Source organism: Trachurus japonicus, chromosome 8, assembly GCF_045865225.1.
Source record: "Trachurus japonicus isolate A0001 chromosome 8, Traja_1.0".
In the NCBI taxonomy this organism is placed as follows: Eukaryota; Metazoa; Chordata; class Actinopteri; order Carangiformes; family Carangidae; genus Trachurus; species Trachurus japonicus.
Window position 1 is genome coordinate 9,613,629 of NC_140914.1, and position 21,534 is coordinate 9,635,162.

General features: G+C 40.8%; 1 protein-coding gene and 1 pseudogene across 2 annotated transcripts; both read left to right on the forward strand.

Annotated features, from left to right (window-relative positions):
* The first annotated feature begins 1,640 nt into the window (after positions 1-1,640).
* On the forward strand, positions 1,641-1,943 carry LOC146982604 (small integral membrane protein 36 pseudogene; annotated as a pseudogene).
* Positions 1,843-21,296, forward strand: mmd (monocyte to macrophage differentiation-associated). 2 transcript variants are annotated; one of them, XM_085783656.1, is made up of 7 exons: positions 1,843-2,077; positions 11,170-11,251; positions 11,357-11,517; positions 12,557-12,631; positions 12,753-12,854; positions 14,662-14,731; positions 19,414-19,927. In XM_085783656.1, the coding sequence occupies exons 1-7, from the start codon at positions 2,040-2,042 to the stop codon at positions 19,615-19,617; spliced, it is 732 nt and encodes a 243-aa protein (XP_085639782.1). In that variant the 5' UTR covers positions 1,843-2,039; the 3' UTR covers positions 19,618-19,927. The 2 variants fall into 2 exon arrangements, with proteins under 2 accessions (XP_085639782.1, XP_085639783.1); XM_085783657.1 differs by lacking the exon at positions 1,843-2,077 and adding an exon at positions 9,816-10,280 and having other exon boundaries at positions 19,414-21,296.
* Positions 21,297-21,534: the final 238 nt, after the last annotated feature.

A 21,534-nucleotide genomic window follows, 5' to 3' on the forward strand; every position in this document is an offset into this window, starting at 1 on the left:
AAGAGAAAATTTTAAGATGAAAATCAGATTGAAAACCAGATGTTACAGACGCACAAAGAGACTTAGATACATCTTTATACCAAACAACATCTTAAGACATATAGTTTTCATTACTCCTTCACAGTGGTAGTGATACATGGTGATGTGCTTCTCTTTTGTGCAGACTGTTACAGACACAGATGCTGAGTGACACTGCCAAAAAAAAAGAAGAGCTTAACACTTTTTCTCTGTTTCACATGTATCCACTATATGTACTTTTTGTTTTCAAATTTTGCATCTGGAGCCAAGTCTCCACTTCCGTAGTGTAGGACAACACCGTCCATCTGCACACCCCAACATCTGCACCCTCTAACATCTGTACATTCCAACCTCCAGTGTATCCATACTGTCCGTTTTTTTTTTTTTAACCCACATTTGCCTTTAGAGTCTGTTCAGAATCAGAGTGTATGGATCTGGAATGCAGCCTTTATTTTGCATCATGCACAAGGCGCTTTTTAAAATAAAGCAGAAGGAAATGCAGAGTAAATTGTGTCTGCAATCAAATTGCCTTTATTTTTCACTTCAGGATGTAAGGATGAGTTATGAACGCTTCATTTAGTCTACTTTGTGTAAACCTCCGTCCCTCTTTCCTCAAGTGTTTGTCTGGGTTAAAGTTCAGCTCTGTTTCTTCTGACTTCACTATTTCTGCTTTTGTTGCTAATTGCTGCCCCCTGCTGGCCTCACTCAGTCTCACCATAATCTCAGGCACAAACTACTTGTGGAAATGCATGTAACTTTTTTTCATAGCCATCTTTACACAAACTAATACCAGCCTGCTGCACCTGTACACATAGTTTGTGTTGTCCTCCATCAACAGAGATCATAAACCTGAAGGATTTGTCGTCCATTGTGATAATCCCGGTTCTGATTCGCTACAACGAGTGGACTTTGCTGTAATCTGTTTGAACTACATGTTTATAAAATCATACTCTTTGGTAAGGAAAATGTCATCCATCTTGTTGTGGGGTTGATTAAGTCTTCTGTTAGCATGTTAGCATTTTCAGTCGCACTCTCTGGCCTCTATTTAGCCAGATGGCTTCCTCTGTCAATCCCCACTCACAATCAAGATTAAGATTACACCATGCGCGCGCGCGCGCGCACACACACACACACACACACACACACACACACACACACACACGGACATGCACTCAAATACGTCAAACGCACAGTAATTAATGTTCACTTGCTAGCAGATGACATAACACAGAATCTGTCACAGTTGCTGAGTTACAGCTGGAGCTTAAGTTATTAAAGTGATCCATTGATCGCAGAAATTCAAGGTTGGAGGAGTGGCGCGGATTAAAGTATTTTTACCACAAAGCCACGTATCCACGGCGCTCATCTGAAACAGAGAAGTGGGAGACAGAAGTGAGGGAGAGAGGATGGAGGGAGGGAGGGAGGGAGAGAGGGAGAGAGGGAGGAAGGGAAGGGGGGATGACAGTAGAGAGACAGATTGAAGAGGATAGAGAAGGAGAAAACCCTGCTGCCACCCGACTTGTTTAGTGTTTCTCCGTCGGCCGTCGATACCTATTACCTTCCTTTCCACTGAGGTGCTTGTTCTCCGAGGCCTCAGGGCCGCCCAGCATGAAGCAGGCACCATGGGCTTTTTGGAAAACTACCAGGAGATAGACCCTGTCACTTTGAACCTCTGCATCCTCATCGCCAGCTACGTTATCTTGCTCCTAGTCTTCCTGATATCGTGTATCATGTACGACTGCCGGGGCAAAGATCCAACTAAGGAGTACGCCCCGGACCCACAGCCAACCCAGTCTCCCATCAGGCTGGTGGTGATGCAGAGCTCTCCGGCTCCGGTGGGACGGTGGGACACGACCAACATGATCACAACCTACCACGAGCCGACACTCGCAGACTTCAGGGAGAAGAAGAGCACGATGGTCTGAGAGAGACTCAGAGGACTCACCTTTGTACATACCTGACTCTTTTATTTTTGTACATATGTTTCTTTTTACATTTTATTGTCTTTTGCTGCTTGGACAATGCTAGGATTTGACCGGCACAGGACCAGACTTGGACGGTAAGAAGTGGAGTGGGGTAGGGTGGTGAGGTGGGGGGGTTGACATGTGTTGATGTCGTTAAGTGCTATGTGTATGCGCGTGAAATCCGTGTTTATCTCAAGGATCTCAAGCCAAAGCCTGCAGTCTGCTCTGGAAAGGAAATGTCACAACTGATAAAGCACAAGGAATAAAGAGGGCGTCTCTGTTGTGTTGAGTTGACAGAGTGGGAGAGAGGTTTAAGATTAAGGTTAGAGCTGGGAAAACATTCAGAGAAGTGTAGTAGAGAGGAAACTAAGTTGGTGTCTTACAGTAACATCCTTTAGAAAGTGCCCTGTTGTCCGTATTGTCTTTGGACCTTGCTCCTCTTTATAATGTAGATAAAACTTTTTATCTCCATGTCATTGAGACCAAAGATACATTTGATATTTATTGCTGTTCATTTGCTTTTTATTTATGGGCAACTTCTTGTTGAAGTCTAAACAGAAATTTGGTTCTTATTTAAGTTGAAAACCAAGTTGAGAGCTGCAAATGGCAACACTGGAGAAGAGTTAACGGAGACGAAGAGGCACGTAGGCCTAGGGTGATGGGTGACAGTAGCCTACTCCGATCAAGGTCCTGACCCACCATGTCTAGATTCTTATTTTGAGACGTCTGTCTTTAATCACCCCACCCACACAACAGGAAGGTGTTAACCCTTGGATCAACACGGTGCTCCACTTGCCTGCTCCAGTAGGCCTACCACAAGCTCGAGCCAAGGCTTCTTCTTGTTGGAGATGCTGAGGATGGAGAAGTCACTTGAACAAAGGCTTTTGCTTGGTTTCTCTTTTTCTCTCGTCTTATCACTGGACTGCAGTCTATGGAAACATGCAAACAAAGCCTTATGTTAAGCACAGTGAAGCACAAGATTGCAGTAATTGATAAGTAAACAGAGCACGGCTGATATAAGGCTGGGGTTGTGTTGATGGTGAATAAACTGACCATTCATTCCTGAAGCTGTTTTGCCTTGCATGCATTCGATGTTTATCCTTTCAAGGGACTACAAATAGCTAACGTAACGTCTTTTTTGCTCCTTCTTGCTTCGTCCAAACCAATTCATTGAGTAGCCTACATGGTGTGTGCAGCAGCATCGTGTTGTGGCGAGTTGGACTTTTGTGTCTTGCACTTGTTCCAGGGTGGTCAGTCAATGGCGCTAAGCTAACCTCAAATTCTGCCAAATCTAGAAAAGACAAAGGGTCCTTCCTGGTTGAGGCCTATTCAAGAAACTCATGGAACCTGTCACCTGGAAATAAAAGCCCGCCCCCAAGTTGAAGCTTAATCAGACTGTGTAATCACACAACTGTCTTGATGATGTAAATGCTCAAGCGTGACCAATCTCTACCATTCATTCAATGGGGGCTTAAGATGTTTTATTATTATTTAAGACAAATTGGTTGGAATAAACATTACCAAAACCTCATGTTTCATTTGTAAGATGTCTTGTAATGTAGGCTACAGGTAATGACAATAATAGATTTGGACAGCATCACAGCATCTTTCAGCACACCACTTATAACAGCTCAAAAAAGCCATGCCATTACACTGATTAAATGATTTTAGTTGATGAGCATTTCCTTGAGACTGAGGTCTCAAAAAAAAAAAAAGTTCCTGTAGTCTGGTTTTCTGATCAGCTGAGCGAGAAACAATCCCACTGGCTGAGTTTCACTTAAGTTGGTAAACTGGAAGATGTTGAGAGCATTGCATATTATAGGCCTACCCTATAGTAACCAAGCATTTCTGTGCTGCAGAGATTTGCCCAAACCATGTTGTTTTATCTGGTTAGCCAGTTGGCAAGGCTAATTCAGCATGGCTAACAAGGCTAAATTTGCACAATAGTGTAATAGTGACAACTACATTGATGTTTTTCTTAACACAGCTAGTGAGGCTAATTTCACATGCTAGCAATGGAAGTAGCTATAACCTGCTTGTTCATCAAATAAGCAAGAAAAAAAGAAAATCAGTGGGCATGCTCACCATGCAACTATGTGGCCGGTTTGCTTTTAGCTTTGTGTTAGCTTGTTAATTTTTTGTTCAGATTACACGTGAGATAAGTAGGCTAATGCTACTAACTTCGAGGAAATACATCTGGAGCAACTGAAACAGTTATTTGTTGGTTAATAAAGAAACCTGATTATTCAACACACTGTGATTACAGTTGCAGTTTGTGCTGCCAACATTGAGCAAAAATAGACCTCGTAGCTCTGAGAAGTGTCACAGTCGGCTCGGCGTGGACAGAAACCAGGATGGAGGTCTGAGTAATCCTGTTTCTGAGAAATGTACAGTAAATGGATCTCATTCATAAAATAGGCCAACTGTGAAGTTCGTTAAGATTAGAGAGATGGTCAATAACTAGGCTACATTATGCAGCCTAATAGACTTTTAAAATGTCTTAAAAAAGGTTCCTTGGTTGTATGTTTTCTAATTTTATTTATTCAGGCCTATTCTTTCCAAAGACTTTAACTGGTTATTTAGCGTAGTTATTGTTGGAAGGACTTGATCTCAAAAATGAGCCATATTACTTTTGATGACATCTAAAAACAAAAATAATAAAATCTGTTTCATTGACAGATGTTTTTGTGTCGCCATGAGACTTGTAAGCTAACAAACTGGCTTGGCTAAAATTTGTGTGTGGTACCAGACCAGGCTGGAAACACATTGCAACACTTCAGTTTCAAGTACAAAATTAAACAATTAAACACTGTCTTAAAGTGTGGTCTGCATATGCAGAGAAATTACAGAAAGAAAAACTGTGCTGCCAACAATATACAAATACAGCTACAGTAGGCTACATTTAACAATATTCAATAGTCATGCTGGGCTCCTTTTATTCATGCTTTCTCTACATATATTTTCTCCTATATTTATTATATTTAGAAATGTAATATAAATAGGAAAATGTATACACTGCAGTGTCAGGCCCCCGTCTTTACTGGACTCTACTGAGCATGCCCGCTGGGGTTAGGGCTCTCCACGCAAGGGACCACAAAGAGAAAAGAAACAATAAATGGAGCTTATCATAGAAGCAGCCAAATATATGATGACCAAAAGTAAATAACATGTAATATTTGTGTTCAATCCTAGTGTATGTGAATGTCTGGTGTGTGCACACGACAGAAAATAAATAGTTCTGGCTCTAAAAGTGGAGCTGTGTCTGTGACACTAAAGGTGTGAGGTGAGAACAGGAAGGCAGCCATGCTTCGATGAACACAGTAATCCTCAGCCAGAGGCATCAGTGTGCTTTCCACTGTAGCGCACGCTAGGCTCAGCTCATTAGCTGCAAGATTAATTAACCTGGGTGAGGCAAAAACACTGCAGCAGCAAAGTGTCTGACACACAAACTGAACACACTGTTTAGTTTTCTTTCACATGGGTATTTTTTATAAAACTTGGACTTGTGCAGGAATAGATAGCCTATAAATAACAATCTGACGTAAATCTAATTGTTGCATATACATGTAGAAATGTAATTCTTTAAAAGTTATATCAGAATCTGGATATTGAGCAACAATTTATTAATTATTTCTTATGTTGATGCCTTGAAAATGCATTTTCTCAGTTTATGCAGCACCTTCACCATTGCAGTCACTTTCAAAAGGACTATCTACTATTTAAAGGACTGAGCTATTTTTATGCTGAGGATTACCATCCCATTACATTTTAAAAGTCAGTGTTCACTTTGCTGTTTGCTGGGATTTTTCCATCGTATTCATTTATCTTTCTTTCCTCTCTGCAGGTAAACTATGGGCGATACATTCTAGCATGAAACAGTAAACCAATTACAAAGCTGTTTAACCCTGTGTCACGTGTGCACAGAAAGCCTCTTTTATTCTAAACGTATTCCCATCTATAGTAGATTCAGCAGGCCTATGACCTCAGTCATCCACAGAACATGGATTTCTGTCATTTCTAGTGCTTACCTGTGGATGAATGCCTTTGATTCTGTGTTTTACTGTGTGTGTATCTTGAATTGGAGCATCTGAGAGGCCAGGTCAGCAGGTTTCTAATACACATGAGATCTAAACCTGAGTTTTCAAGTGGATCAGATAATTTATAATTTAGAAACGGCTGCTATTTATGTTTTTTTTTCTTCTTTAAATCAGCAGGTCAGTGAGCAACATGGCATGACTGTTAAATTCCTAATGGCAGTCAGAAGCACGCTGTCTGAAGCTGGGGATAGTTGTTAGGGAGCGTATATGTATGATTTCAGTTCAAGTTTGATCATCTTATGAATACAAAAATAATGTGCCAAACTCAGAGCAGGTTAAATTAAAAGGTGCTTTATTGGAGGTGTAAAAACTGGATTCAGTGAACGAGAATAGGGCAAATGGTTCAAACGGTTCAAATGGTTCAAATGGTTCAAATGCAGGTCACGGGGAGATGACAGGTACAGATGGCAGACCATGGGAAAGGAAAAGGTTGAAAGTTGGCAGACGACCAACACAGACGTCTGGGAGAGGCAAAGTGGCTGATGGGCTATTTATGTGTTAGGACTTGATGGGACAGGTGTGGCTTGACGAAGGGATGGGAGACAGGTATGCACAGAGGGGACAGGTCAGGTTAACGGTTAGAAACTGTTGAGAATTAAAAGGATTGTGGTTACAGGAGGTTCAGCTCCAAGTTTCATTTACATCAGTGGGACAATTCAAGTTGGTTGTATGAAGGTAGAGTCAGTCTGAGTTTGTTTGCTTTTCCAGACTTGGACATACAGTACTGGTGTTTTCAGACGTATATGAGATTTGCAGGCATCATTATGATTTGGATATCTTTGTGCACTATATTTACAATCTGGAAACTTGCAGTTTGGTAACTTCATAATGAATCAGGTGTGAAGAACGGAAAAGTCCCTGAGGGCGTGGGAGAATTTCTCCACATTCTTTTTGACATTTGTTGAACAGTTACAAACCTGAAAGTTTCCATTCATGTGAGGGTTATCCTCAGCCTCACAGATGTTTTCACCTCCTCTTGTTGATCAAACCTGTGCTCAGGTTTAAGGGTGGGTGGAACAAGGCAGGATATTAGGTGATGCCAGGAAAGCACGGAAGCACTTTAACCCTACCATCCAGCAAAACTGCACCCACTCTGAAAACTGCAAAAAGCACTGCTCCAGTTTGTAGTCAGGTGATGGTGTGAAGGATGATGACACATTGTAACTTTGTCCTCCAAGTAAACAAGAGCCAATCAGGAGACATGGATCAAAGATCGAGTGATGTTGCATGAGTTTTGGTTCAGAGTTGCAGACTCTTTCTGCTCCTAATATATGCCCAAGGATCCAGACGACTAGAAGTTTTAGCTGTGTTGAGGGTAATGAAGGCACCAGGTTTTGAAAAGGAATAAAAAACAATATATATTGTTGTGCTGTAGCAATTAAGATCACTTCTTTGACAATATCATAAGAGTGAGGTGCTAAATCAGTTGGCAAACACTTGAAAGCCTCCAAAAACCAGATCTAACAGATAATTACATAGTGGCATTTTAAGTTAATAGCAGAAGATTTGCATTGATGTTATTAAAAAGTAAAGGTGCTTTTAGGTTCTGCTTCATATGAAAAAAACATCTCTAACAAGTCTTGCTGCTTAAGTCAGATCTTTGCTGTGAGCATACCCGGTTACATAAAGTGACACTGTGCATGTAAAGTGATACAGCTGAGTGTGTGAGATGAGAGTGCAGGTCAAACACCCGAGAAGCAGACTCGGCGTCCATCCATCCATCCACCACGCATCAAACTGGGAAGGTGATCAGTGCAAGTCGCAGACGGCGCAGACACAGATTGTTTACAGCCAGGACGGGAAGCCATCCTGAGCCGCTGTGACACACTGGCGACCTGGCGCTCTCAGGTGTGTCTCACATTAGAGGTGTTAGTGAAGCAGCGTGGGAGGTGGAGGCAGGCGGGGTAGGAAAGCAGAGAGAGGCCAGAAACAAGGAGACGCTGTCTGCTGACATATGGCCTCTGGCGTTCGCCCGTTGTCTGTGATAATGTCCTTTTTAAAAGCCCAACAAAGAGCTCTTTCTCTTCCTCTGGATCAGTCCCATTCTCTGCTCCTACTGGTACAGTATGTTAACCACAAAGACCCAGATACCTCTGTTTGATATAGTTCACCATCCCTCTTTGAATTCCACATACATTGCTTGACCTTTGTTTATAATCCACCATTTGTAACGCAATTAAAAAAAGGCTTAAAATAATCTTCATGTGCTCAGGATGGAAGTAAAAAAATATAAAAGAAAGAAAAACACACATTTGTGAGAGAGAGAAAATGAACTCAGGGTTCACTCATTTCTGTGTGGTGTGCAGCAGCAGCCGTCACGGCATCAACACAGTGGTACAGCTTGAACTTCATTAAGCACAAGGATTGCACATTGGTCTTACGTAAACACTGTTATACCTAAGAGTCACTGATCAAGTTACAGTTGTATTATGTAACTGGGCTCTTAGTGCGTGACATGGAGTGCGTGCAATTTGTTGTCTGGGTCTGGGTCACTTTGTCTGCTGCAAGAACAGACTCGGTTTTTTCTTTTGTTTGTTTTTTTTGCTAAAAGTGCGACTGTAACATCAGAAATACACACTTCCTCCACATGGTAACTGCGGCAGGAAGCTGCCTGTGGTGCGTCTGTGTCCTCAGCACAAGTTGTTCAATAGCAAAAAAATTAGAAATATGCTGTAACATCAGTTTCATTTTGTGGCAAGTGGGAGCCGTTGACATCAGGAACTTACATAACATGTCACAAGACCGTGTTTAGTTTGAAAGAACATGAACAGAATCACAAAAAGAAGATTTTATTTCTAAACAATTTTACAACCACTAGGACCCCCCCCCCCCTTTTATTTTTACTAGGCCTATTGCTCTTACTTATGAACAAAAAAAAACCCTAATTTAAAATATGCACGTGAATGTCACTTTTATATGAATCTAATATATGTCTAATGTATCTAATATATAGTTATTGGTCGTTTATAGATCAATTTAGTTTACCAGGTTGCGGAGAATACATTTTTGTCCTGTTTTTCCTCTTTATTTACAAAGGCTTTTAAAAGAGGCCATCAATTCTGCTGTTGAAATGCCCTGCAGTCTTAAATACTAAGATAAAATTAATCAATTCATTAATGTTTTCAACCACAGCTTCAGTCCAGCAATGGTAAATACAAAGAATTGTAAAGAATCAGACTATTTCTTTTTATAAATAGCTTACATCTGTCTTACAAAGCCGTATCTATAATTTTTTACTGACATTTGCCAGGCAGCAGATCTATATGCAGACAAAAATTTGTGTCTGTGTATTTTGTTATTTAATTTAGCATTTATAATTGCACTGAACCAGTATTTATTATTTTTTATTGAGGTATAATATACAGAACCAACAATTAATACATACAAGCATTGTATAATAATAGATCATTACAAAAATACAGTTTAAAGAAAAGATAAATAAATAAGTCAAAGATGGGTACAATAGGGATAAAGAACAAAATAAAACACACAGAGAAAATAAAACAGCGAACAAAACAACAACAAAAAGAGGGTCAGTCCGAGGCTTCAGCCAGGGATAAACTTTTATCACATTCCCATTATTTTCTTATTCAGAACTTGACTGTGACGTTTCTCTCACATGACACCGCCCACTAACCATCTGATTGGCCGCCCTGCCGGTGATCTCGGCGCTGATTGGCCGATGCTGCTGTCAGTCAACAATCTCCCCACTAGTGGTGGCACCAACTGAAAAAAGAGAAAAATCATATTTTAGAGTTGAGCGACTCAGTCAGTGAGCGGCTCGGCTTGGCTCGGCTCGGCTGCCTTGCTTCGGTGTCCGGGGGGTGGGTTGTTTTCGGTTTCGGTCCTGGCTGCCGCTGGTGCTCATGGATGTTTGTAGCTCAGATAAACGGGAGTGAGTTGTGTGTGTTTTTTGCAGCAGGATGGTTTTAAGAAAAAGGCTAAAATGGTGCCTTTGTAGTAGTGGGAGTGTTAAAGCTGCCGGTGCCTTGTAGTTAGCTGTGATGAAAGTTAGCTGCTAGTTAGCTGACTAGCTCATGTTAGGCCTTCCTTTTCCTGCGGGCTGTCAGGACTCTTTATTGTTTTATTTCTCCCCTTTTGTTGCTCTTTTGTTCGCTGGAGTTTGCTGATTTTTTTTCATTCCCTCTGCTCCCTGTGGTTCCTAAAGCAGTGAAATGAAGAGAGTGAACAGCTTCCAGAGGTGGGTGGTGGAAAAACCAGGTGGTCTGACAGAAAAAAAAACAGGTTTCTTTTTAGATATTACTGATGTTATTAATGCCAATCAGTTGCCTCTTTCTAACATAAAATATATACAAACAGGACAGTTAACGCTAAAACACTATGAAAGGTTGAATTTATACCAGTTAATGAAAAAAGGGTAATAATAACAAGGTTTAAACTGTTGATTCAATATAAGCCAGTGACAGGACATTTATTTCACCAGCTTCAGCTTCTCAGATGTGAGGATTGTTCTTTTTCCTCTGTTTTAAGTTGTTTTATTATTATTATTGAATGTTTTTGAATTTTGTGCAAGCACTGGTGATTTTTCCACAATTTATAGACTACACCACAGACAACAGATGAGATGATAATGTTATTTTCAGCTGTAAATGTTATATTAACCACTAACTTAAATGTATGAACCTATGATATATGTTTACATAACTGTCTGTGAGACTATTGAGCTCAGGCAGACCTTATGTGAAACAACATATTTTAAGGCTGAGAGGTTTATGAGGATGTCACTTGAAGAAATGTGCAGCATATCACTGTCAATGCACATGTAAGGGAGAGGACTCTTCTCCAATTAACTTGAACTTGGAGATCAATATCAAGTTAAGCATCTCATCTATTTTATTTATTTACCCAGAGTCTGGTTATGTTGCATGAATCACAATACATTGACAGTGTGTGGTTTGTTAAATTCATTTATCAAAGGCTACTTTACATCCATGAATCAATATTTACACCAGTCGGCTCTTGATACGAAGTGGCTCAGGACAAAGGTCTCATTGGAGAGACACATTACAAACATGGTTGTTAATGTTTTTCTTGTTTTTTTTTGTCTTTGTTTATTTTGTGTGTTTCAGGTTTATGAACAGACGGGCCTCTGCAAACTGCCGCTACCAGCCCACCTGCTATGAGCATGCTGCAAACTGCTACACTCATGCAGTAAGTGGCTTGTTTTTAACTTTTATTCTTTTCTAATATCAAATTCAGAGCCAGTCAACCTGATTGATGCTGATAATTGTGTGATTTTAATTGTCCTCCGTGTAGTTCCTCATCGTGCCGGCCTTCGTGGGCATGGCGTTACTGCACCGTCTGTCAGACAACAGCTGGGAGAGGATCACGGCCTGGGTGTACGGCATGGGCCTCTGCGCCCTTTTCCTGGTCTCCACTGTGTTTCATATCATCACCTGGAAGAAGAGCCACATGAGGTGAGAGGATGCAAAGTGATGACAGACACATGGGCACAAAACCAAGACACAGGTCTGGGATGTAAACAACAATCGCCTGTTGCTGTTGTGTTATTTAGAGCGAGAGCGGTCGTACACGCTGCAGCTGGTGTCTCCTTTCAAGTGATTTAATATCACTGTCCCCACTAGAAATAACACAGCGTTGTGACATCAACTGTTGATGAGCACACATCCATCACTTTGGATTCCTCAGCTTCTCCTGTGGCTTTGTTTGGTTGAAACCTGTTTGGTTTCAGGTTTCCAGCTCATAAACTCTCTGTCTTAAACCAGAAAGTCCTGATGTCCATTATAAAACACTGTGTTTGTTTCTTTCAAATTCTTTTTCAGCCTGTTTCTGCTCTTTCCTTCACTGTTTTATTGATTACCTGAGTTTCTATTTTGATACATCACTTTGAGAAATTTGAACATCTATCTTTTCTATAAAAGTGTCTTTTTCATTAATAAAAAAGCACAGAAGCACATGCTGCACATGACCAAAGTACTGTCTAAGATTGGCATAAAAAAGGATAAAAAAGAAAATATGTGATTAGAAAATGAGCAAAGTAGTGAATAAATTTGAACAAACTTTTCATCAGACGTCAGTTTTTGATGCTCTGTGATCAAAGTACAATATAGAATCAAAAATACAACCCCAGTGCTTTTCAAATCCGATCCAGACCAAATAAACATTTAAGAGTTAGGATGTTTAACCAGTCTATTTTGAGGCTGCAAATTCATGAAGATTTTGCAGCCTAGTGTTTAATTTCAGTCAGTGGTGATTCATTGCTCACACAGGTGCCAGATCACCTGCTCAACTGTCAAACGCTGTCTGAATTAATCACTTTAGAAAACACAGAACATTTGTCTTCATGTTGTGCTACTACTACGAACCAAAAACAGCAGCGTTGGAGCAGCTAATGCCGTTTCATCCCCCTGTGTGAAAATGCAAATGAAAGTTTTTTCTTACGGTTCATTAATAACAAAGCTTTCACCTGTTCACCTGCCTGTGCTTTGGTTTCAGGTCTGTTGAACAATGTTTCCACATGTGCGACAGAGTGGTCATATATTTCTTCATTGCTGCCTCCTACACACCCTGGTGAGTGTCACACAGAGAGCCCAGTATAGACTCACAGGAGTGTGTGTGTGTGTGTGTGTGTGTGTGTGTGTCCTCTCTCACATGGAGACTTAACATGTGTCACTGTTGTGTCTCTGCTCAGGTTAAACCTGCGTGAACTGGGCCCTATGGCAGCACACATGCGCTGGTTTGTGTGGCTCATGGCTGCTGCTGGAACCATCTATGTCTTCAACTATCATGAGAAGTGAGTCCTGCCTCTGTTTGTAACTTTGAGTTAGGATTTTTAGTTTTTAATAATTAAAGGGATACTTCACCCAAAATCAATAATTCACCAATTGTCTACTCACCGTCATGCCAAGGAAGGTTTCAGAGTCATCAAAACGCTCTGGGAGTTCCAGGGGGGTCCGGCTGGCAACAGATGTTCATATAATGGCGGCGGATAGAGCTCACTTTTGAATCATCCAAAACACACACTATGAAACATCCAGATACCTCCATACTGCTCGTCTGTATTGACCCAAGTGTCCTGAAGCCGCCACATGAAAAAGTTGTTCGGAAAAAAATAATTAGATCTCTGTTTTTAGCCTTGTTGTAGTAGCAGCTCCCAGTGGCTCTGTTGATGTTGTGAGCTCTATCCACCACCATTATATGAAAATCTGTTGCCAGCCGCCGGACTCCCCCCTTGGAACTCCAAAAGCGTTTTGATAGAAGATTGTTGACAATTGGTGAATTATCGATCTTGGGTGAAGTATCCCTTTAATTCAGCTGATATTTACATTTTTAAACGACTCTCATGGAGAATCAGCCCTCTTCTTAGTCGTGAAGTTATGGTTTGTAATCATGTTCAGAAACACTTTTTGGTATACTGGGTGAAATAATCAGACCTCTGTGGCAGCTGCAGGACTGACAAAACTTTGACCAATCCATGTTTCGCTCCGAAAAGCAAAAAAACAATCAGATGCCTTCATGTCTAGTTCTGCCTACGCCCAATCAAGCTGCCGTCTCTCTACCTCTCTTCCCCCTCTTGCATGCGCGACCAGAGTCTTCACCTACGTCTGTGGAAAGGTGAAGCCGTTGCTTCAGAGAGGAAGTCTGAGGAAAGGGGCTGGGACTTTTGACTTGTGTATTTTCAAAATGTGGCCCGATAGAACAGTTTTTCCAGAATCTCCAACCCTAGCTCTAAAGGCACAGTGTGTAACTTCTGCTAAATAAAAAGGCAGAGTCTGGTGATGTTGTGAAGAAGCACTGGATCATGGGAGCTGTCGTCTTCACCACCCACCACTGCTGTCAGTTTCTTACAGTCAGGATTCCCTCAGCGTTAGTGGTTCATGAATCATCCATAGACGTCTCGACCTGTCCAAAACAAATAGAGCAGGGAGTTAAAGCCAATTAAATCCTTCAGACTAAAACAGCCGCACGTTAAAAAATGTGTTTCTCTAACAAAGGACGTCTCAGTGGAGCTGGGAGCAGAGCTGCTGCTGCTGCTGCTGCTGATGTTTACTCTGCTTGATTCTATGATAAATCAAAATCTAGACGTCCAATGATTGAGTTAAATCAGTTAAAATGTAAAGTTAGAAATGACCAAAGTACAAAAAGATAATTGTAAAAATGTGGCTTAAAAGTTTAAAGTGACCATGATTAAAATCAAGGTTTGAAAAATACTGGAAACATTTGAGCTTATCGAAGTAAACAAGTAAAAAAGCACATGACGTAGGACTGGTCATCAACATCACTCTGTTAAATCATGTAGAAGTATGGAGACTGACAGGTTTGACCAGTTTAATCTGAGCTTAATTTCATTGTTGTGCTCAGTCACCTGCAGGACGTCGCATCATTTTCTCTGCTGAAAGTCTAAAAGCCGCAGAGAGTCTGAGCTTTTTTTAAATTAAAGACTTTCTCTTATTACTGGGTGTCTAATCAGCTTTTACCCAATCTTTATAAACAAGCTTTGCAGAAGTTTCACCCAAATGTTAATGTCTGACGTGTGTGTGTGTGTGTGTGTGTGTGTGAAAGGAGCTGCAGCTACTAAGCAACTGTTTCTGTCTCTGCAGGTATAAACTCGTCGAGCTGGCCTTCTATTTGACGATGGGTTTTTTCCCGGCCTCAGTCGTGACGTCAATGGTATTTTATTTACAGACACATTCACTTTGTTTACATGTCACATGTCACTTCCTCCACCCAGCAGCTCCACAGGCCGCTGCAGCAGGGTGGAGGTGTATGTATGTGTGTGTGTGTGTATGTATGTGTGTGTGTGTGTGTGAGAGACTTCCTGGTCACGTTGACACTAAAGAGCAGTGGTCCTCAGACCTCGTGGAGCCGCGCTGGTGAAAGGACAGAGTTTATTTTAGGGTGTGATGATAGGGAGGAGTTGTTGGTTACTGTTTGTAAACACTCGGTTAAAAGTCGAGAGAAAAATGAAAACCAATTTAAAAAAAACTAAACACAATTAAAAAAAAAACTATACAAAAAAAAAAAAAAGAAAGTCGTCCACACAACCCTGCAGTAAGAAAAAAATAAACAAATAAAAAACCGGCATAAGTGATGATCAAGTGGATTTACTCATGTTACACTGTTTCTTCTTTCCCATTGTATTTAAATGGTATAATATTTAATTGTGCCGGCTATCACTACTGATTTACTTAACTGATTTGATTCTGATTCACAAGGTCCTGATTCGATTCAATATTGATTCATTTAGAGATATTTCAGTTTTAATATCAATTTGTTTGGATATGAAGGAGATTTTCACAAAACTAATGTTGCAAATTGTACAAAGTTGGAACTCTCTAACCTGGTGTTTTATTAAAAAGATTGACGGAAAAAACAGTTACATTAATGCACATTTATTTAACATGATGACCCACTCCAGAAGTAAGCAGTGCAACAGTGCAGTGGCCTCATTAAAAGATTGATCTAACGATTTTATGAATCGATATTGAATCTTTTAAATGAAGATTGAACTTATGTCAGAGTGTCATTACAATCACACACAGTGTTGGTCAGTAATCACACACTAGCTTGTAGCTCTAGCACAGAGGTTGTTGTGGTGACTTAAACAATTGTAACTGGGCCTGTTTCAGAAAGCAGGGTTATGGAAGTCAAGAGTTGAAACCTGACCTCTGGGTTGACTGAAGAGTTTTCGGTTTCAGAACAAGTAATAAGACTCTTATCATAGTTATAAGTTAGTTCAATAAAGTCTGAGTTAATTTGACCCTGAATTAAGGTTGCACACGAGGAGATAAAAAGCCCTCATCAATGGAACAAAGATAACATGATTCACCATGGCAACAAGTGAAAGAAGCCTCGCCCAAATACTGTTAAATAAGACACAGTTTAGATCAGGGGTCTCAAACTCCCGGCCCGGGGGCCACATCCGCTATTTTTTTTTTACGCGCGATTAACCCATTTAGACCGGGACAGCATTACCGCATTTCTACCATTAAAACCGGGGGCGCTGTTGCGTCATTCTACCTTTCAAACCGGGAAAGCGGATACGTCATTTTGTAGTCTTTGTAGTTTTTTCCGCCTATTTCCGGTCTCTTGGCCAATGAAATGCATCAGAATACACGTAGGAGCGTCGCAATGCCACATGGGACTTTAAAAAAAAAAAAAAAAAACTTTGAAATCATGGCGGAAGACGGAGGGAGCTCCGAAGTGAGTGAAAAAAGCGATCTTGATGAAAACTATTCACTCAGTTTTATTGCTGATCCGGACTTTGAACCCTTGGAACCAATTGACCGGTATTTATGGACGAAGAATATGTTTTTAGATGACGAAGATGAGGACGATGATTTTGTAGGTTTTGAAACCGAGTAGGACGAATAATTACCACCCTAACGTAATCCTCGAAGGCGATTCAACCGCACCCCAGGGGCGAAAGTCACCTGCAGATGCAACACCGATCACCGATGGAGGTATTTATTATTGTTTATTATTATTACAGTAGGCTAATGAGAGCTACCGTATGTCTTTCTTCCTATGTTGTATCATGTTTACATCTTGCTAATGGGCATGTATTCGTATTATGCATAGGATTTTTATTCAGTCATCATCACATACAGTACTAGTATAAACAGTAACGTTATCTTACAGTCCAATGTAATTTCAATATAGATGGTAGGCCTATTATGCATAGGATTTTTATTCAACTGTAAACAGTAGCTTACAGTCCAATGTAATTTACAATATAGAGACAGTAGCCTACATGTCACATAGTCACAACACATGAGAATTATGAATATTATGTTTTATATGAATATATAAATATTATGTTTTATATGAATATTATGTTTTATATTATGCTTTCATCCAAGGTAGCTTACCTGTGTCTATATTTTTTCAGGTATCTACACCTCCAGAACAACCAGGCAGCAGATGTGAACAGAGATGACAAGCTCTGGAAAATGTGCTGGTTCCTGAACTACCTCACTGCCCAATCCCAGGCACTTATTCTTGTACTGACACTTTATTTTTTTTACATTTTTGATTGAAAATAGTGCTGCTTGGGGCAGTGTTTAGCCCCATGTGTTGAGGCTATGGTTCTCACTGCCATTTCCTGTCAACTCTCCTGTTCAATAAAGGCGAAAAAGCCTTTTTTTCTCAATTTGCTGAGTTTGTTGATTTTTTAAAAAACTTTATTGAAGGTTTGGACAAATAAACTCAACTTCTCATGAAAGCCACAGGTATAAGCTCTCAAATACTTTTTGAATTTCATTTCTATCTGCTACAGAGCCTGAGAAATCAATTATTTAGTAGGCGTTGACACTTATGTTGAATTTCCAGAAAAACTTCAGGTTTTAGGGGGTTATTTTAAAATCGTCCTTAGGTTTTACAGGCATTTTTTCCAGGCGTTTTAGGCCTAAATGGGTTAATGCGCTAACCTCGGGTCGCTCCGTAGTTTTGGGAAACGGAGAAGCTGCTTCTCTCCAGACGTGGCCACACAGGTCGGCAGCAGGGGCTGTCTCTCCAGGTCGGTGTACGTGTCTGTGTCTGAGTGTGTGTGAGTTACTACGGTTACCGCGGCGCTCCCGTCCCCCGGATATTTCTGCAGCTGGATTTACATGATCCGGTCTGAGACATGAAACTCATGGACTGAGGAGTCGTCCCACTGCGCTCTGCACGTCACACCGACGACCGTGCATTTGTACTGTGAGGAGTTGCTCTCTCTGCCCCGTGGTCAAACGGTGATAATCCACTGCAACATGTTGCTGTTGCTGTTGTTGACGTTATTGTGGTTGCGCGCGACGTAGAGCTGCCGCTTCGACAAGCGAGTTTTTTTCCCCCCTCAATTGCCCGTTCATTCAGCCTGGTGAGGGAGGGAGGGGGGTGGAGGGGGTGGTGTGTGTGTGTGTGTGTGTGTGTGTGTGTGTGTGTGTGTGTGTGTGTGTGTGTGTGTGTGTGTGTGTGTGTGTGTGTGTGTGTGTGTGTGTGTGTGTGTGTGTGTGTGTGTGTGTGTGTGTGTGTGTGTGTGTGTGCGTGCGTGCGTGCGTGCGTGCGTGCGTGTGTGAGGGGGTGGGGGGGTGGGGGGCGCCGTTTTATAATGTTACAGAAAACCTGCATGTTTTTTCTCCTCATGTTCCTACACTAGAGAACTTGTTCTTGTCACCAAACGAGGATGCTCTCTCTCTGACAGATGATTTTTAAATACCATGAAAATGGTATTTGGAAAGCATGGAAAGCATAAGAAACGTCCAGATCTGGATGTTTCTTATGCTTTCCATTCATATTGCTGGTATTTCAAGCAAAAATGAAAAAGATGCGATCAGGAAATTTTGAGATTAATAGCGATTAAAAATTTGAATCGTTTGACAGCCCTAATTATCATACAATATTTGAAAATAAACCCCGTTTTCAGAATTTTTTTTTTTTTATATACTTGTCTCGAACACTGAAGTGGCCCCCCACTGAGATGACAGTGCCAGCAGTGGCCCCCAGCTCATTTGAGTTTGAGACCCCTGGTTTAGATAGTCGTAGAGTATCTTTGCCTTGCCCCTCCTACTTCTCACCAGTGGAGTTACACATGTTTATAAATGCTGCTATTTTGTGGCCTCTGATGAATTCGTGGGAACACGACAAATTATATAGGCTAGGCTGTTCAACATTTCAGTGTTGGACTTCACCGATATCTATATGAAAAATAAACATAGAGAGGGAGACAGAAAAAGTACAGATTGCTCTGAACTGCGCTTTGTCCACGATGTGTCATGTGAGCGATGTGAGGGCTGAGAATATTGTTCAGATAAATTGATGGTGCAGAAATACGGGAACCATCAAACAAATGCTCAAAGAGGAATGATAAAAATGAATAAAACATCCAATGGGGGTCTAATAATCCTCCTGGCGGAGTACACACGCTTCAATATCACACCCTGTCTGCCAGTGCTTTCAGTCTGCAGGCTTCAGATAAAGAGGAGGAGAAACCCGGGGTTAGTTGAAGGAAAAACCTGCCAGCGAGCAGGTTAGGTTCACGGAGTATGTTGCCAGTCGAGCTGAACTGGATTTGTAAAACCGAAAACCCAGATTTCCTCCAACTCCGAGTTTTTACTAAACCTGCTTTCTGAAACAGGGTTAGCCCTGGACGCAAATTTAGAAAACAATAGGACGAGAAAATACATTGACTTTAATGTAAAAGTACTCCGACAATAACTTTTTGATATCAATTTAGTAAATATCAAGAGACAAATGACCAATTAAGATGGAGGTCCAGGAATAAATTACATTGCATGTTAAAATGAATAATTTCAGACCACTGAATATAGAAAGAGCACATGTTTAATGTCCGTATTTCTCTTTGCTTCCTGCAGAGCAACACTGAGGGGCTGCAGGAGCTGGCCTGTGGGGGACTCATCTACTGCCTCGGCGTGTTCTTCTTCAAGAGCGACGGCGTCATCCCCTTTGCCCACGCCATCTGGCACGTGTTCGTGGCGCTGGCTGCCGCCGTGCACTACTACGCCATCTGGAAATACCTCTACAAGGCTCCCAGCCCCGACACCCTCCTCAACACGTGACCACGGCGTGCGGCCGCCACCCCTGGTCTCTCATCCCCAGCTCTCCTTCCCCTTCCCCCCTCTGCCCTGAGCCAGAGGCGCTTTGCACACCGACTCCCTCAACTGCCCGCTGAAGCTGCAGCGACAGCCGAAAAAGTTTACGAAAAACAAAAAAAAATATTGACCATGAATTGTTTACTGTTTTCTAATGTCGAGGAGAACAGGTTTTTTCAGCGTCTCAAATGACGAACAAAAGCTTCTTTAAAAATATGTTTTGTACAACTAACACAAATAAAAAAAAAAAAGTTAAAAAAAAAAAAAAGAAAAGAAACTTGACAGCGAGGGAGGAAATTTTGAACTTTTTACTCTTGGTGTTAAAACGGGCACATTCATGAACATTTGAGAAATTTGATAGCAGTCTTTTGTATCAACTTGAAGCAAGTCACATTCCACATTTGGGGTCGTTTTGTGTACGAAAACCTGGAGATTCAAAAACATTTCAGCAGGAGATTTGAACACTGAGGATACGAGGTGCTAAAAAATCAACTCTTTCCACATACTTGGGTTGCAGTACCATTTTTTCCAAAATTATATTTGTTTTTATGCTTTTGCTATTGATAAATATCAACACGTTTCTCTCTAAAAAAATTTTTTTTTTCCATTTTAGTAAAGACGCCAAAGGTCTTGTGTATTTAAAGACACAAATGTGCAGGAGCTTTGCCAAAGTTATATGGTTTCAAACTGGCAAAATAATCATTTAACTCTAACTTTAATCACTAACTGGTGTTTTGACGCAACATCAGCGCCAACTTTCTGTACCAGGAAGTGTTTTTGTTTCTCAGTCAGGAATAAAAAATTTAGTTTTTTTGTTTTTTCTTTTTCTTTTCTTCTTTAATTTCCAGCTCATCTGATCCAGGTTCACTCTTCTTCTGACTTGTGTCCTAAACACAGTCCTCAGTTTTCAAATAACCACACTTAACATCCTGTTGGTGTCCGGCGCCCCCTGCTGGTGCTGGCGGGCGGCTGGTGTTGGAGGGCATTTATAACATTTCAGGCAGTTGCAGGTTGACGCAGGTTGAGGTGTGGATTTTTATTATTAATGAGCCAAACGAGAGAAAACAGGCAGTGTGAAGATGGTGGTGGTGGTGAAACAGTATTGTTCCACTGTATTTGTAATGTGAACAGTGTGCAGTAGAGTGTGTGTGTGTGTGTGTGTGTATGCATGACCTTTGTACTGTATAGTGCAGTATTACACTTCCACTGATTCTCTTGTTTTTGGTTTGCACCACTAGGACGAACAATGTTTCCTGTCTGTATTCGATCGGTGGAGAAATCTCATGTCCTTTGTTTTGTTTTTTTTGATTTATGTATTTTTTTTTTGTAAAATTGCTCAATGGCTCCTGACTCATAAAATTACCTTTCTGTTGCTTTTCCTCTTAGCGATGTGCGGAGCTGAATGATTGCATATTTTTTAAATTGTGGCTCTTGTTGACATTTTGATTTCCTTAACCACTCTTGTTTTGTAATGTTTGTATATTCTGTTGTTTGTTCTGTTGATTACATGAATCCTGGCCTTTGCAGGGAAAAAAAAACTGCTTCCTGTCTATTCCATTGGCTGTTAATGGTGCTGCATAAACATGAATGCTCCTCCACTATACTGAGTACCTTTATAATGTGACAATAAAAACAATAATGCCCCATGTCGGATGAGAACTTCATTCATGTTAAACATTCAGTCAGAGGGGGGAGAAACAGTAAAATCACATGTTGATAAACAACAAAATCCTCAAATATAGCAAACTTCTCATCATTGCAGGTAAAACATTTCTGATGACCTACATACTTACACATTTTTTGCAATGATCTCTCAAATATGGTTGAAACACAAATATGAAAATTAAATTAAATTAAAAGTAATAGAAATTAGCTCAGCACTGC